Source organism: Nicotiana sylvestris, chromosome 7, assembly GCF_000393655.2.
Source record: "Nicotiana sylvestris chromosome 7, ASM39365v2, whole genome shotgun sequence".
Classification (NCBI taxonomy): Eukaryota; Viridiplantae; Streptophyta; class Magnoliopsida; order Solanales; family Solanaceae; genus Nicotiana; species Nicotiana sylvestris.
Window position 1 is genome coordinate 93,991,449 of NC_091063.1, and position 17,201 is coordinate 94,008,649.

Below are 17,201 nucleotides of genomic sequence, written 5' to 3' on the forward strand. Positions count from 1 at the left end.
ATTGCAGAATTTGGCCCTCCTAATTTTTCTACTTTCCACCATTTTCACGATCTAAAAAATGAAAAAAAGAAATTGAAAAATGGAGCTTCAGATTTTTAAAAATGGAGGAAGGGGGTATTTTGTACTGTTGGGCGTTGGGAAGGGGGTTTTCATGCTCCTGTGCGTCGTGTTCCTCACGCGGGCTACTGATTAGGACCAACTGACGCCACATGGGCATGGTCAATGGTCAAATGTGTTTATTAGTTATAGAAAAAACGAGTTCGAGTGTTCAAATGGGAAAGTTATAAGTATATGTATCGGCTTTAAAAAACCCGACAAGTTTAAATGGCCAGGAAGCCATTTCGCCAAAAAAAAAAAAAAAAGGTCAACGAAGTCCAATTTGATATGCAGTGGTCTGTTAGAAACCCATAAAAGACCACGTTTCTTTATTGATCTAAGGACTATATCTCATCTAACCTTAACAGAAAATGAACTATATATGTTCTAAGTACCACCCTGAGGAATCTTATTGACTGGATAACACTTTACTAGTAGTTACTATACTAACAAGTCTAACATCACTACTATATATATTCACCATGGCCCATCCAGGAAGAAATTCAAAAATAGCCAAATTTATAGGTGGTCATTCAAAAATAACCACAGTTTCAAAAGTAATCGAAATTTAGTCACTTTTCATGTAAAGATAAATCTGAACGAAAACACTGTTCAAAATCCGGAAAAATACTCCAGCATAATATACTGAAGTTCTAGTATAATATACCGGTCCAGCATAATATGCTGGTAGTTCATACACAGGTGCACCGAACTCTAGTTTATTATGCTGGACCGGTCTCTGTTGCGGCAAAATAATTGCTATTTTTCAATGACTTGACAAATACTGGCTATTTTTGAATGACCAGTCCGAAAATTGGCTAGCCCGTCCAATTTTAACATACATCTAAGGTAACTAGATGGGTCAGACCTTAAAATTCGTACAAAGTACTAAATGTATTATATTTTAAAACTATGGGTACATATCAGTCTAATATTTGTTAAAATTTTATTGAGTTTTCAAACATATGTTATGCTTAGTACAGAAAATACTGAATTTAAATGAACCTGTTGTCTAAGAGCTAGATCCACCATTGAGCCGGCACACCACCTTGCCTACCAAAACTTAAACTAGTTAGTTTACAAGACCTCTTCCACAGTTGATCAGGCCCAACTCTAGTATGGATAAGCTGTTACCGCAAATATATCTATATAAATAGTGCAGAATTGAATCTTATAAAGAATCATAGCTTAGCTATAACTATTCAATATCACTAAGAAAATAGGGTCAATCAATTTCAAGGTTATAAAAATTAAGGTTTTTATTTTAAACTACTTAACTAGCAAATATTAAAGCACTAAATTATCAAATAAAGAGACAAAGGCGTATACAAGCTACTGATAATTATACTCAAAATCAAATAAACTAGCATCAATATATATCCATAGCAATAAAGGTAGAAAAGTAGAGAAAAACTCTTTGATCCGTCCAGTAAAATAGACTTGAGGATCTTTCGAGCTCAAATCTGCTTCAACAATGGTGTTACTTGCCTTCAGAGATCGAGTATGGCTGCTACGGATAGGTTAAAGTGGCCATAAAATTCAACTGGACAAAAATACCTCGTAAGTGAAATCGCCAGAAGTTAAGCCTTTGTGGCCGCTAAAAAAGATAGACTGACCAAACCAGAAATTTTTTGACCCACCATTTTCTGTCATTTTTCGATCGAAAAAGGCCCGCCCTTTAGTGGTGCGTGCCATGGAGCTGCCGCGCACGAATTGGGTGAGCAATTTTTCTAGTTCCAGTTTTTCTCGCACTATGAAGCTGCCAATATGGCCTGTAACTTCACCGTAAACTTTCAGAAACTCAAGCAAAAATTCGTCTAAGTTCCAATTGCAAAGGACTTGCTTCCTAGACGTGCAAATCTTCCATTTTTCAGCTCCAACTCAATCTAAATCATCTCGTTTTCTACCAATGAATTACTACACAATAAGATTACACCAGCAAGCTCAATTGGATATTTTTCCACCTTTAAATCACTAAATATACTAAAGTAAGGGTAAAACACACCGAACTACATGCAAATCTAGTATATTATCAATATCTATAGAGATAAAGTCAATGCACCATCAAAGAGTGTCATGTGATACATAGTTGGGATCTAGTCAAAGGTCTTACAAGTTTTGAGTCCTGAAAATGAGGAATCTTTATGTAGATCACCCCCTTGATGAATTTACAAACGCAAACGAACCAATAAGTTACTGTTGCTAGATAGTTTAATTTGGAAAGAAAAAAAAAAGCCTCTTACATGTCAACATGAAATGCCTAACATTCTACTTGTTGTCTCTGTGTCATACTCAAGCCCCCAACTCCCCGCACCCCACTTTTAGATGGGGTAATTAGCTGGCAAGGAAGAGGGCCCTACTGGACAAATGTTCAAAATGGGCCAATTGCCAGACCAATATATACGACATGATCTATCTGCAATTATATTGGAGAGCACTCTTCAGAATAAAAATCAATCAGTAAGGGCACTAAGGCAATTAATTTCATACACTTCCTTTAAAAGGTCACTATTCTCATATAAGGACCAGGGGCGAAGCTATAATCTCTTAAAGGAATGGGCTTATTCTTCGTCGAAAAATTACGTTACATATACAGGTAAAAGAATGGGCTTTATAACTTATATTGAACACCTTTGTCGAGGAATTTTTTTCACTTCTTTCAAGTTTGAATACCTTTATCGAAATTCCTGGTTTCGCAGGACCACCAACAACAGCAGTAGCTAACCACAACTTATGATCTGCCATAAATCCCTTCTTCCCCCATACCTTTTATGCCTCCAACATAGTAGCTGTTTTTTCTTTGACAACACCCTCAACTCCCTATCCTTGTCAATTATTGCCTCACAATATATAATTCATCTAAGGATCAGAACAAGAAACAAATACTTTTGTTAATATGATGAATATGGAACTGAAGTATTCATCTTATGGTTTCTATAATGGTTCAACAAACATGACTCCTGAAGACGGCAAGTATGACCAATCAAAAGTACTTCCACATGCAGGCAGTAATGAAGAACATAGCTATGATCACATGAGGGATAAATCAGGCTTAGAAAATCTCAGTTATGATCACATGAGGGGAAAATCAGGCTTAGGAAATCTCAGTTTTTACAACCTGTCAAAACTCATTCTCCCTCCTTTAGGTTCCTCTGGTTATAACCAGAATCAGACTCTGCAGAAAGGCAACACTATTTCTCCTATGACTTCAAGATACAGGTAATTATATTGGTGAAAACAAAAGTGTCTATTTCTTGGTATTTTCGTCTTTCCCTTTGTCTTTTTTGGTGAACAGTTTTGGCAAAATAACTGCAAAATTAAACAAAAAGGGAAAATTAAACGGCTACTAAATTTGTATCAATGTTTTGGTACCACTTCTTTCTATTATTAGATTAACATTAGTTTGTTACTAGAAGTAGAAGTCTTTATTCTCAGACTAAGGAGCTTAATTAGGTGATATTCGTCATATAAGATTATCCTGATTAACATTCAGAAACAAGTAATTTTCAGTGAAAACGTCTTCCATACATAGGTCGTCATCATGACCATATATACTTGGAAATAATTTGTTTGATAGATAAGTTTAGGTTTTATTCATGATACTGCAAAAAATATAAGTTTATATGATCAGGAAGATATTATATTGATCGTCCAAATATTTTTATTACGTTTTGAAACCTGGATGGATTTTAATTTATGCAGGTGGTGGGAGACAGTAATGGTGCTACTGGTGGCCTATTGTGCATGGGTATGTCCATTTGAGATAGCGTTCATGAAGTCCAATACAAACAAGATATTATACATAGCAGATAATATTGTCAATCTCTTTTTTGCGGCTGATATCATCTTGACATTCTTTGTCGCCTATATCGATCCAACCACTCAACTTCTAGTTCGCGATCCAAGAAAAATTGCCATCAGGTTTTCTTTTCTTTTTCATTTTTAATTTTATTAAAGTTTATTATCATATTTACTTACAAATTCTTGAACTGGCGTTGATTATATGGGAAATATGTTGTGTTTTGCAGTCCTAAGGTGGTGGAAATAATTATTATTTCCTTCTCTTTTTTGGGCCACCAAAAGGGTAACCGAAATATAATCCAAAAACGCCGTGTAGCTAGTACATGCTAATTTGTATTAGCAATCTTAATTTATTTTTATTTTTTTAAAAAGGGGGGAAAAAACTCCTGCCATGCCATTGAGCCGAAAATCGCTAATTAGAAGTGGAAGAAGTTTTTTAAAAAAAATTAAAAAAACAGTGAAAGAAGGTAAATATAGCACGGGCTAGCCAGTTTTCGGACTGGTCATTCAAAAATAGCCAGCGTTTGCAAAGTCATTGAAAAATAGCCACTATTTTGCTGCAACTAGAAAAGTTCCGACATAATATACTGGAGATCGGTGCACCTTTGTATGAACTTCGAGCATATTATGCTGGAACTCCAACACACGGAAAGTTCCAGCATAATATACTGGAGATTGGAGCACCTGTGTATCAACTTCCAGCATGTTATGCTGGAGTTCCAGAATACTTATGCTACAACTCCAGTATAATATACTGGAGTTCGAAATTCCAGTATATTATGCTGGAGTATTTTCCGGATTTTGAACAATGTTTTCGTTCAGATTTACCTTTACATAAAGAGCGGCTAAATTTCGATTACTTTTGAAACTGTGACTATTTTTTAACGAGCACTTGTAAATCTAGCTATTTTTGAATCAATCCCTAAAGAAGTTATTATGGGTCCAAAGCATCTTCCAATTAGGTGGAAGCAAAATGACCAATCATAAATATATCAAAAGCTATTACGTACAATCGAATAAATCCTATTCAACAAATTATCACATGATATTCAAACAGAAATGTTAGAATCTATTTGATAAAAGTGTGAAGTAACGTGACAATTCGAATTTGAAGAAGTAATGTAGTAATTATCTTCTTATCGTCAACGAATAAATTTGATCCTATTCAAAGAATCGTTCTTCCACCCACCAAGGGATCGGGTGCAAAGAAGTGAAAGAACCAACTTTTGTGGGAGTTAATAAAAATAGCCTCCTAATTTCTTTTCCAAGATTTGGATATTCGAACAGTATATATCAATTATTCCCTCAATTATTGAGTGGGAATAATACGACCCTAACCCACACCGCCACTACGGCAAATTAAGGGGAAAAAAAGAGAACTTGTGATGAACAATAAAAGTAGAAAAATAATATTGCAGAGAAAGAGAGAGGAAATTCTTATTGAATTTTGGGATGATTTATAATAGGGTAAGATCCCTTTAATTATAGGGAAAAAATGACTTAGCCATAAAGTAAAATTCTCTACAAGATAGACATTCACTCTAAATAAAATTCTATTCATAACACTCCCCCTTGAATGTCTACTCGATAAGTAATGTGCCTCATTAAAACCTTAACTAAAATAAAACTCAATGGGAAAAAATCTAGTAAAGGAAAACGAGTACACATGTTTAATAATACGTCTTTTGGTTGCCTCGTAAAAAACCTTGCAAGGAAAATCTATTTATAGCCAACAGGCTAAACACCATTAGGTGTTTGGACTACAGGCCCAAAAACTTCACGTTTTGCAAGTGAATTTAACTCTGGTTGGATTGCTTCTTGCCATTTTGGCCAATCAAGTCTTTGTTGACATTCTCCAACAGATTGAGGTTCAAGATCCTCACTTTCTTGCATAATGCTAGATGCAACATTATATGCAAAGACATAATCCACCAGTATATCCACTCGATTCAAATTTGTCTCAATATCGATTGGGTTTATTGATAGTTCCTTATTTTCTTGAGTCTCGAGCTCAGTGGATTCCTCATGAATCTCAGAATTTATTAAATCGTGGATTTCTTCATGAGATTCTTTCGTAGTGTCATTTTGATCATTTGTTTTCTTTTTTCTAGGATTTCGATCTTTGGAACCTAATGATCTGCCACGTTTTATGCGTGCTTTTGACTCATTAGCTATGACACTAGAAGATTGTCCAATAGGGACATCAATACGGATTGGAACATTCTCTACAGGGATATGTGATTTTGTTATCCTTTTCAAATCTGTAAATGCGTCTGGCATTTGATTTGCTATTCTCTGCAAATGGATAATCTTTTGCACCTCTTTTTCACAAATAGAGGCACGTGGATCAAGATGAGATAATGATGGATTTTTTCACAAAATTTCCCGTTTGGTTTCACCAACTTCTCCCCTAATTTTAGGAAAAGTGTCTCATCAAATCGACAGTCTGCAAATCGTGCAGTAAACAAATTCCCCGTCAATGTTTCGAGGTAGCGAATAATGGAGGGCGATTCAAACCCAACATATATTCCTAACCTTCTTTACGGGCCCATTTTGGTGCGATATGGCGGTGCTACAGGCACATATACTGCACATCCAAAAATTCTTAAATGGGATATATTAGGTTCATGACCCAAAACTAATTGCAACGGGGAATATTTATGATAATTTGTCGGTCTGAGACGAACTAGCATTGCTGCATGCAAAATGGCGTGACCCCAAACAGAAGTGGGCAACCTCGTTTTCATGAGTAATGGTCTTGCTATCAATTGCAGACGTTTAATTAAAGACTCTGCAAGACCATTTTGAGTGTGAACATGAGCTACAAGATGTTTCACTTTTATTCCAGTTGATAAGCAATAATCATTAAATACTTGGGATGAAAACTCAGCAGCATTATCAAGTCTAATAGACTTAATTGGATTATCGAAAAATTGTGCCCGTAATCGAATTATTTGTGCCATTAATTTTGCAAACGCGAGGTTGCGAGATGACAATAGGCACACTTGAGACCATGAAGAAGATGCGTCTATTAAGACCATAAAATATCTAAACGACCCACTAGGTGGGTGAATAGGTCCACAAATGTCCCCTTGTATACGTTCCAAAAACGCAGGGGACTCAATTCCAACCTTTGTTGGTGATGGTCAAATAATTAACTTGTTTTGATAACAAGAAGTGCAGGAAAATTCATTATTTAAAAGAATCTTTAAATTCTTTAATGGATGCCCATTTGAGTTTTCTATAATTCGTCTCATCATAATTGATCCAGGATGTCCCAATCGATCATGCCAAAGTACAAAAGTATTGGAATCATTAATCTTTTGGTTTACGGTAGAATGTGCCTCAATTGCACTAATTCTTGTCCAATACAGGCCACAAGATAAAGACGGGAACTTCTCAATAACCCTCTTTTGGCCAGAGACATTCTTGGTAATGATGAGATATTCAAGATTATTCTCATCTATTGTCTCAATATGATATCCATTTCGACGGATGTCTTTAAAACTCAACAAGTTCCTCTTGGACTTGGAGGAGAACATTGCATTCTCTATAATAAGTATTGTTCCTTTAGGCAGAGTTATAGTAGCTCTTCCAGAGCCTTCAATTAATTTACTACTACCAAAAATTGTAGTAACATCTGTCTTACACATACTTAAATGAGAGAAATATTTCTTCTCTTTGAATATTGTATGTGTCGTACATGAATCAACTAAACAAATATTTTTACAATTGAACTTTAATCCAAGTTTGCTTTGTGGAATATCCATATTTGCTTCCAATAGTTTGGCATACAAAAGAAATAGACGAATAAATATTAGTATTTTCAGAGAAAAAGAAAGGAAAATAAATAAAGTTAACTCAATAATGACTTATAATGCAATTTCGAGCAATGCATATCTTATGTTACTATTCAGTCACTTACTTACTATAATCATCTAAAAACATGCATTATGTCTATTAGAGTTAACAATGTTTTATGTGTCACACGTGATGCAGTATAAAAATACATTTGTTAAAGTTTGTTGCTCCAGCAAACACATAACTATTCTATGTTCTAAGTTCTATCATTCATCATGTCTTCAACTATATTAAACTGTGTAAAACTGTGCATATGAAGATACAGCATACAAAATGATATTATATAACACAAAAAATCTAATATTATATTTGTGACAACATCAATTCAATACAACTTTATTTTTGTAGTACAAAGCATGAAACAGTTTTGCTAAATAATGCAAACGAAATTAATAATTGTCATACACCTTTTGAGATTGCATTTTACATCTGTGTTAATTAGTATCTAATACATGCATAACAAATGCATTCATCAGAACCAAAAAGGAAAAATAACAGCAGACATTTAAGGGGGCTGAAACAACTGTCCATATATAGTTAGATTATTTTGCTATTTGTTCTAAGATTGGTTTTTTTTCTTTCAACAGAATACATATGTTGTGCATTCATGCATATATATATATATTCCAAAGTGTTCCAACGTTATTTTAATGAGCACGTGTTGTTTAAAACGAAAACAGAAGACTAAATAAACTGAAACATTGTTTAAAACGAATACTAGAACTATATTTAATCGAAACGAGCTAACATAATTTCATAAAATAAATAAAACTAATGACTACTACTCATGTAAAGAACTATAATTACATGATGTTTATTCACTAACTACTACGAATAGGCAAAAATAAAATTTAAACTACTCAATCATTTTTAACCACGGAACCATCACCAATCAAGTGGTCTATTTTCCCATTAGGGTGCTCAAAGAAGTCTGCCAAATCCAAGTTGGCGATGTCAAAATCATTGTCAGAGACAAAATTGGCTTCAGGGCCTTTATTCTTTAGAGATGCTTGATAAAGCTCAACCAAATGTCTTGGCACACGACAAATATTTGCCCAATGTCCTTTTCCACCGCAACGATAACATTCAGTTTCTGAACCATTTGCCTTTGGCTTCTCATCTTTCCCTTTCCACTTTTGGTGGTTATTTTTCTTTGGGGGGTGATTAACACCAGGAAAATATCTTCCTTGTTCACGGTCACGGCCACGACCATGACCACGACCACGAATAGGGCCACAGCCTTTTCCACGCTTAGTATAATGGGAATACACCCCATCCACTTCAGGCAATGGTGTAGACCCAGTGGGTCGATTTTCGTGATTTCTCATGAGCAAGTCATTATTTCGCTCAGCCACAAGGAGGAGAAATCAGCTCAGAGCACTTCTTGAAACCTTTCTCTTTGTACTGCTGTTGCAGGACCATATTGGAGGCATGAAACGTTGTAAACGTTTTTTCAAGCATATCATAATCAGTTATAGTATCTCCACAGAGTTTCAATTTAGAAGTAATTCTGAACATCGCAGAATTATATTCAGAAACACACTTAAAGTCTTAGAGCCTCAGATGAGCCCAATCATATCGTGCTTGTGGAAGAGTGACCAACTTTAAGTTGTCATATCTTTCCTTTATGCCATTCCACAAAACAAGTGGATCTTTGACTGTGAGATATTCTATTTTCAACCCTTCATCAAGGTGATGGCGCAAGAAAATCAAGGCCTTAGCACAGTCTTGGGTGGATGCTTTAGTTTTGTCTTTAATGGCGTCTCCAAGACCCATTGCATCTAAATGGATTTCAGCATCCAACACCCATGTCATATAGTTCTTGCCCGAAATTTCAAGGGCAACGAACTTTCTTTTCATAATGTCAGTCATAATTAAAAAGAGGAGAAAAGTTATACCTTAATCTTCTCAAAGAGCTTCTTGAGACGGTAAAGTCTCGTGCTGATAACGTGTGATGAACCATAAAAGTAGAAGAACAATATTGCAGAGAAAGAGAGAGAGAGGAAATTCTTATTGAATTTTGGGATGATTTACAATGGGGTAAGATCCCTCTATTTATAGGGGAAAAATGACTTAGTCACAAAGTAAAACTCTCTACAAGATAGACATTCACTCTAAATAAAATTCTATTCATAACAGAACTTAATTTGTTGTAACATGTTATGTTTCTTAATTATTTTTAGGATATTAATTCTAGTTGGCTCACCTCCTGTACGGAATCTCTCCATTTCCATCAATGCACATTTAATTTAATGACACTTGTCCTCTTTCATATTTAAGAGCTAAGATTTATTTAGAGTAAATCTTGGTTAAACTAAACATTCTTTTGCTAGGTTAGACTTAAATTGTAAAGAGATAGTAATCCAAAAATTTTGCCGATTGGGCTGACAATATTAGTTAGTCGAGATTTTGGTATGAAATAGTTAGTTCCTTTATGCAATCATTGAAGCATTTTTTCTATTTAAGTCTTTTATTTCTCATTTCTAATGTGGAGTTTTTTTCTTCTTCAAAAGCAGCCATCTGCTTTTAATAATGCAATTGTCAACTACAAGAAACACAATATAGTTCACTTATTTTGTTTCTAAGAAACAAGAAAGGTGCAAGAACCAAAAAAAGATGTCCCTTCTTAAAAGAAAGTTGTTATGATGTTGATGAAAATAATACTCCCTCTGTTTATTTTTACTTGTCCAATATTCTAAAAATAGATTTTTACTTTTACTTGTTACTTTTAGCATATCAAGAAAAGACTATTTCTTTTCCTATTATACGCACATTATTAATTACTCATTTCAAATCATTTTCTCAAATCAATTAATAATAGAAGAATTAACTCAAACAACCGCCTACCCAATTGCTTAAACTAAAAATAGCCGGTGGAGATATAATGTATGCATAATTTGTGTATTATATGTGTATAATTATGTATAATGAATGTATAATCTATGTATAAGGCTAGAAAAAATAAACAATGAATATGACCAGCTATTTGTGTAAAGATCCCTTAATAATATCCATCAATTAATGTGGATATCATGGTAAATTATGCACTTTATTTATTATTTCTTAAGGGATGTGCAAAGTCTATAATGGACAAATAAAAGTAAACGAAGGGAGTATTTTCATTTGAAGGAGCTTAATTGGGATTAGGGGAGAAGAAAGTTAACGATTTGGATATTTGATTAATGAAAAAATATAGGATTTTTTAGTTTTAATCATGGTAAGAAATATTTTTCCAATCAGAATGAATTCTCAGCAAAATTTAGGATAGCTATCTTCTCTTTCCAATTAAAGCCTAATCCAACAAGAGAATGTTTAGTTTAACCATAGTTTACTTTAAAATAAACCCTGGCCCTTAGATCCTAAAGAGGACAAGTGTGATTGAATTAGACGTGCATTGATTGAAATGGAGAGATTCTATATAGGAGGTGAGCCAAATCCCTAATATGGACAATTATAAGTAGTAAACTCTTGGATGACTTCATAACGTAATTTCTTTTATAATGTGGAGTAATATATAAAAGTAAACAAAAATAAAAAATATTGATTTTGGAATATATCCTTTGCCTTTAATTACGTAAGTGGAAAGATAGTAGCATGAATATGAAAAAGTACATGCATGGAGCAAGGCATATTTTGTCGACTGATGAATCAAATTAGTTTAAATGATTGTTAATCAACTTTAGTCAAATAGTTTACTTACAGAGTCAATGCATTGACCCAGTGGCTAATAGCTTACGAGTCAACCCCTAAACTAGGGACAATTTAAGCTTATATATAATCGACTTTTTAAATTCTTATCTAAACTCGTCATTCAACAACACCCAAAAATACTACATATATATAATCTATGGTTAAGAAATGCAAAAGCACTTTAATTTACTTTTTTCATGTAATTTAAATTAAATCATAATCTAAGCAATTACTATTAATTACTCGTTTGTTTGTAGTACATTAAGTGCTGGAAAACATTTCTCACCAGATTGTAGCACCAGAAAACTGCCCCGTTATTGATTATTATTAAATGGTACAGTAATAATTTGTTTGTATGGTTAATTATGAAACAGATACCTATCAACATGGTTTCTAATGGATGTGGCATCCACCATTCCATTTGAGGCTCTTTCCTTGTTGTTCACTGGCAAACATCAAATTGGTGTTTCTTACTCCGTTTTGGGAATGCTCAGATTTTGGCGTCTTCGCAAGGTTAAGCAATTCTTTACCAGGTTTCACTTTATTTTATTTACTTCCCTTTTTCTTTCTGATCAAGATATATATATATATATATATATTTGCACCATCCCCGCAACTTAACATGTAATTATAATAGGTTGTTTACTTTATTTTTCAGGTTAAGATATCATGTTTGTTATAATAAAATGGAGTACATGTTATTGCAAGTAACTTAACCGAATGGTATAAAAGTGTTTGTTATAAAGCGTTTGGACATAGATCTGTTTGAAACTTGAAAAAGAGTTTTTGAAGTTGTATTGAAAAATAATTTTTGAACGTTGAAGTTGTGATTGGACATGCATATTATTTGAAGAAAAATTGAAGTTTTGTGCGTTAAAGAAAAAAATCAAATTATTTAGAGCAGTTTTTGGGAACTTTAAAAGAAAAAATCAATTATTTTTTTTGAAACATGATTATATTCCATGAACAAACAATATTTCAAAAAAAATTAAAATAAAGTAGCCAAAATCAATGGCTAAATGGGAACTTAAAGTTGTATCACCTAATTTGATATTAATTACACTTGTTCTATATGTTCATTGGCAGACTTGAAAAGGACATGAGATTCAGCTATTTTTGGGTCAGATGTGCAAGGCTTCTGTTTGTAAGTTTGCAGAAAAACAATATTTTGATAGAATAATTTTCCTTACCAAAAAAAGAAAAGAAAAGAAGGATTTATGAATGAGTCCATGGCATGAAACAGGTAACACTGTTTTCAGTGCACTGTGCTGGATGTCTATACTACTTGTTAGCTGACAGAAATCCCCATCAAGGAAATACTTGGTTAGGATCTGTGAATCCAAATTTCAGAGAGACAAGCCTTTGGATTAGGTACATTTCTGCAATGTATTGGTCTATCACCACTATGACCACAGTTGGCTATGGTGATCTCCATGCTGTCAATACTGTGGAAATGATCTTCATTATTTTCTACATGCTCTTCAATCTTGGCCTCACTGCTTATATTATTGGTAACATGACCAATTTAGTCGTTGAAGGAACTCGTCGCACCATGGAATTTGTAAGCTCCTTTCCAATTAGTTTTTATGGTATAATAAGCAGGAAAGCAAAAATAAATGCATAGTGTACGCATCATTCAATTGATTTGTCATACAGAGAAATAGCATCCAATCAGCATCAAACTTTGTTTGTCGAAATCGCTTGCCCCCAAGACTGAAGGAGCAAATACTGGCTTACATGTGTTTAAGATTCAAGGCAGAGAGCTTAAACCAGCAGCAACTGATTGAACAACTTCCCAAGACGATATGCAAGAGTATCCGACATCATTTATTTCTGCCTACTGTTGAAAAGGTCTATCTTTTCAAGGGTGTCTCCAGGGAAATCCTCTTACACTTGGTAAGACAACATTATTTTTACTAGAATGACGCGTTCAAAAATCTCTATTTGATCTGTTGTGTGTCTAATCTTAGTGACTGCTTAGGTTGCAGATATGAAGGCCGAATATATACCCCCAAGGGAGGATGTTATAATGCAGAATGAATCGCCAGATGAGGTTTACATCATAGTGTCAGGGGAGGTGGAAATGATTGATAGTGAGATGAAGAATGAGCAGGTTGTTTGGACATTAAAATCTGGGGACATGTTGGGAGAAGTTGGGGCATTTTGCTGTAGGCCTCAGAGCTATACGTATCGAACCAGGACACTTTCGCAACTCTTGAAGATAAGAACAACTTGTTTGATTGAAGCAATGAAGAGCAGGCAAGAAGATAATGTCACCATGATGAAGAATTTCCTTCAGGTTCTACCTTTAGCTAGTTAAAAGAGGTTCCAAATGTGTCATTTCAGAGCTCAATCTTAATATTTTTCGTATACTGTGTTAATTGCAGCATCACAAGAAGCTCAAGGATTTAAGACTTGTAGACTTGTTCCTTGAAGTTGGGGAAGAAGATAGTGATCCCAACATGTCCATCAATTTGCTTACTGTTGCCAGTACAGGCAATGCTGCTTTTCTTGATGAGCTTCTCAAAGCAAGATTAGACCCTGATATTGGAGACTCTAAAGGAAGAACCCCACTGGTATATCCCAAAAACCAACTTTAGTCTTATACTGCTTCTACCATCAATGTACTAGTCGCTACAACAACTACACATTAGTCCCAAACAAGTAGGGGTCGGTGATACGAATCCTCATTACTTTCTGTTAATTCAACTCATATCATCATCATAACAAAAATAAAGTATAAAAAAATGATATATATATCTAAGTAATAGCGATAATAATAATAATAATATTAAAAGTTTTCTACCAAGTCTAATACGTATTCCCAACTAGTAGGTATTGCCTATATAGATTTTTCTCGTCCATTGTGCCTTATATTTAGCACTAGTTGCTATAATAAGTATTTCAACATTTTATGTCTCTGCGAAATGAGTCAGCATATAGCAGCATCGAAAGGGCACGAAGAATGTGTAATGGTGCTTCTCAGACATGGATGTAACATACACTTGCAAGGTAGGACATCCTCCATTAATGGTCACTGTAAAACTTAGTGAATTTTTTGACAGGACAAGCGGTATCTAACTTGATTGCCTGATAACTGGCAGATGTAAATGGTAACACCGCGTTATGGGAAGCTATAGCAGCAAAACACCATCCCATATTTGAAATCCTGTACCATTGGGCTTCCATTGCCGATCCCTATGTTGCTGGTGACCTCTTATGTACAGCAGCTCGGAAAAATGATTTAACAATTATGAAGGAACTCCTAAAACATGGATTACTTGTTGACTCAAAAGATCGCCATGGATCAACTCCTATCCGTGTCGCAATAGAAGAAAATCACGTAGAGATGGTAAAGCTTCTTCTAATAAACGGGGCTGAGATTGATGATATATTGAAGTACAAGCTTTCATCAATGAACCTAACCGAAATGCTGCAAAAACGAGAAGTTGGGCATAGGATAATTGTATCCGATGCAACGGATGATTTTGATCGTAAGTGGTGTGAACAAGAGCAGAAGTATGCCTCTGAAAGTTGTAAGGATCAATGTTCTTTTAGAGTTAGCATATACAGAGGTCATCCTGAGGTCAGAAGAAGAACTCATTGCAGTGAACCTGGAAAATTAATTAGGCTTCCAAATTCACTTGAAGAACTCAAGAACACTGCAGGTACTTTTTCAAACGAATTCCTCTATTTATTCTTACATTACTCCTAATATTATATTTGTTTTAATTTGCAGGTCAGAAGATTGGATGTGATGCAAAAGATGCCGTGGTGACAGATGAACAAGGAGCAGAAATTGACTCTATTGAAGTCATAAGGGATAATGATAAGCTTTTTATAGTTGAAGATATAAACTCCATAATGTAGTATTACCTGTTCAACTTATTTTTAAGTCTCTGTATAATTTATACACAGAACTAGCCATATATAAAATTCAAGAAAAGAAGTTTACCTCTTCCACTCACCCACCTCCAGAAATAGTGGACATATGCCGCCTCCATCTTTCTGGTATATTGAATTAGTAGGTTGCTAAATACTCTGATCAAGTCAAACTTGCCAAACCAAGCCCGGGACTACTTCAAGTCATACAAGGACTCTTCAAATGATACATTTTCTCATACTCCCCGCAGCAACAAAACCGGATGGTTGCGGTTGGGCTTAACCTTATAATAGCTTAAAATAGAGTGAATGAAAAATAGAGAAAAAAAATTTAAATTTCTCTCTTTGACAAATGGACATTATCCCATACTGGAGGGGGAAAAGAGTATATAATTACACTTCTTCTAGCTTTTAAAGAGTTGGGATGAAGGCAAGTCTCGTGCCGCCGTCGTCGCTCGACTTCGGCTTTGGTCAAACTAAGATTAACGTAATATTATTTCAATCCAAATCAACTATTCTTTTAACGGCAAATTGATTTTCGCTCTCCTTTGGTGGTTCGCGTAAATGGCTGTTTTATAAAACAACCACTTTGAATTGTATCCTTAAAATGAAGAGTTATAACTCTTCGGTATTACCCAACTTTTTGGCTATAAATACATGATATTTCCCACAGATTTTCCTTCCGAAAATTCTTATCTCTCCTTCTTCCTTTTACATTATTTTTAATAGAAAGAAAACAACATTAAGTGCGATTTGTTACCGATCTTTGAGTTCGTTGGTCACTGTGGTTTGGAGTACCGCTACATTAGTGAAGGTAATCCGTTCTATCTTCAAAAGAAATAATCCTAAATCTCGGTTACTAGATGGGGATTAAGTTCCTTAAGGAAACACTGTAAATTCAGTGGGCTCATATTAATTTTCTACTTCTTCTATATTTTTGGTTTTACTTTAATTCTATTATTGAATATATTTTTGAATACAGAATACTAACAGTTGTTCCACACCTCTTCATAAAGATCACCATCAAGCAAAACATTGTTGATAGATTGATACAAAGGCCAATGCGTAGTATCAGCTAAAGAAATGAACAAGCAGACAAAAATGAGGTTGGCCATTGGGGAGAGGTGTCTGAAGAATCCACCCTATATTTGAGAATATCCTTTGGCCACAAGTCTTGCCTTAGGTTTTGCCATAGAGCCTTACAGATTAACTTTGATTGAGAAGACTCACTTGCATCCCAGTGCTTTCTTTCCTTTGAATAAATCCACCAAATCCCAAATGTTATTTTCATCTAAAGTATGTATCTCTTAAGGATTGCGTCATACTATCTAGGATGGTCCAAGAACTCCTTCACTATTTTCGGTTATACAGATAGAGTCTAGAGAGTCAATCAAAGAACTAGATGCAGGAGATAGGTAGTCAAAAGAAATAAAAATAGCAATGGAATATGTGGATAGGGGTAGAGAAGTTTTACAAACTAGCTAAGGTGAGAGAAAGGAAGGCACGTGACCTAGACTAAGTGAAGTGTGTGAATGAAGAGGATGACAGAGTTTGCTGGATGAGGCACCTATTCGACGAAGATGGCAGACCTTCTTCCATAAACCCTTGAATGAAGAGGGGGACAGGAACATTATCCTATGTGAATTGAGATATTCTGAGAGTCGTACGTATTTTGGATATTGTAGGAGTATTAAAAGTGAGTAGGTTGAGGGGGTTATGCGTAAGATACATAGGGGTAGAGCGATCGGGCCGGACGAAATACCGGTGGAATTCTAGAAGAGCACAGGCAGGGCGGGCTTAGAGTGGTTTACTGGGTTGTGTAACGCCATTTTCAAGACAAAGAAGATGCCCGGTGAATGGAGATGGAGTAC

At 34.8% G+C, this 17,201-nt stretch overlaps 1 protein-coding gene across 2 annotated transcripts; it reads left to right on the plus strand.

Moving 5' to 3' along the window:
- Positions 1–2,547: 2,547 nt before the first annotated feature.
- On the plus strand, positions 2,548–15,411 carry LOC104242371 (potassium channel AKT2/3-like). 2 transcript variants are annotated; one of them, XM_070150693.1, is made up of 12 exons: positions 2,549–2,692; positions 2,796–3,315; positions 3,799–4,017; positions 11,823–11,981; positions 12,535–12,592; positions 12,692–13,009; positions 13,105–13,344; positions 13,430–13,747; positions 13,836–14,024; positions 14,385–14,460; positions 14,553–15,116; positions 15,188–15,411. In XM_070150693.1, the coding sequence occupies exons 2-12, from the start codon at positions 2,993–2,995 to the stop codon at positions 15,316–15,318; spliced, it is 2,595 nt and encodes an 864-aa protein (XP_070006794.1). In that variant the 5' UTR covers positions 2,549–2,692; positions 2,796–2,992; the 3' UTR covers positions 15,319–15,411. The 2 variants fall into 2 exon arrangements, with proteins under 2 accessions (XP_009795716.1, XP_070006794.1); XM_009797414.2 differs by having other exon boundaries at positions 2,548–3,315.
- The last annotated feature ends 1,790 nt before the right edge of the window (positions 15,412–17,201 follow it).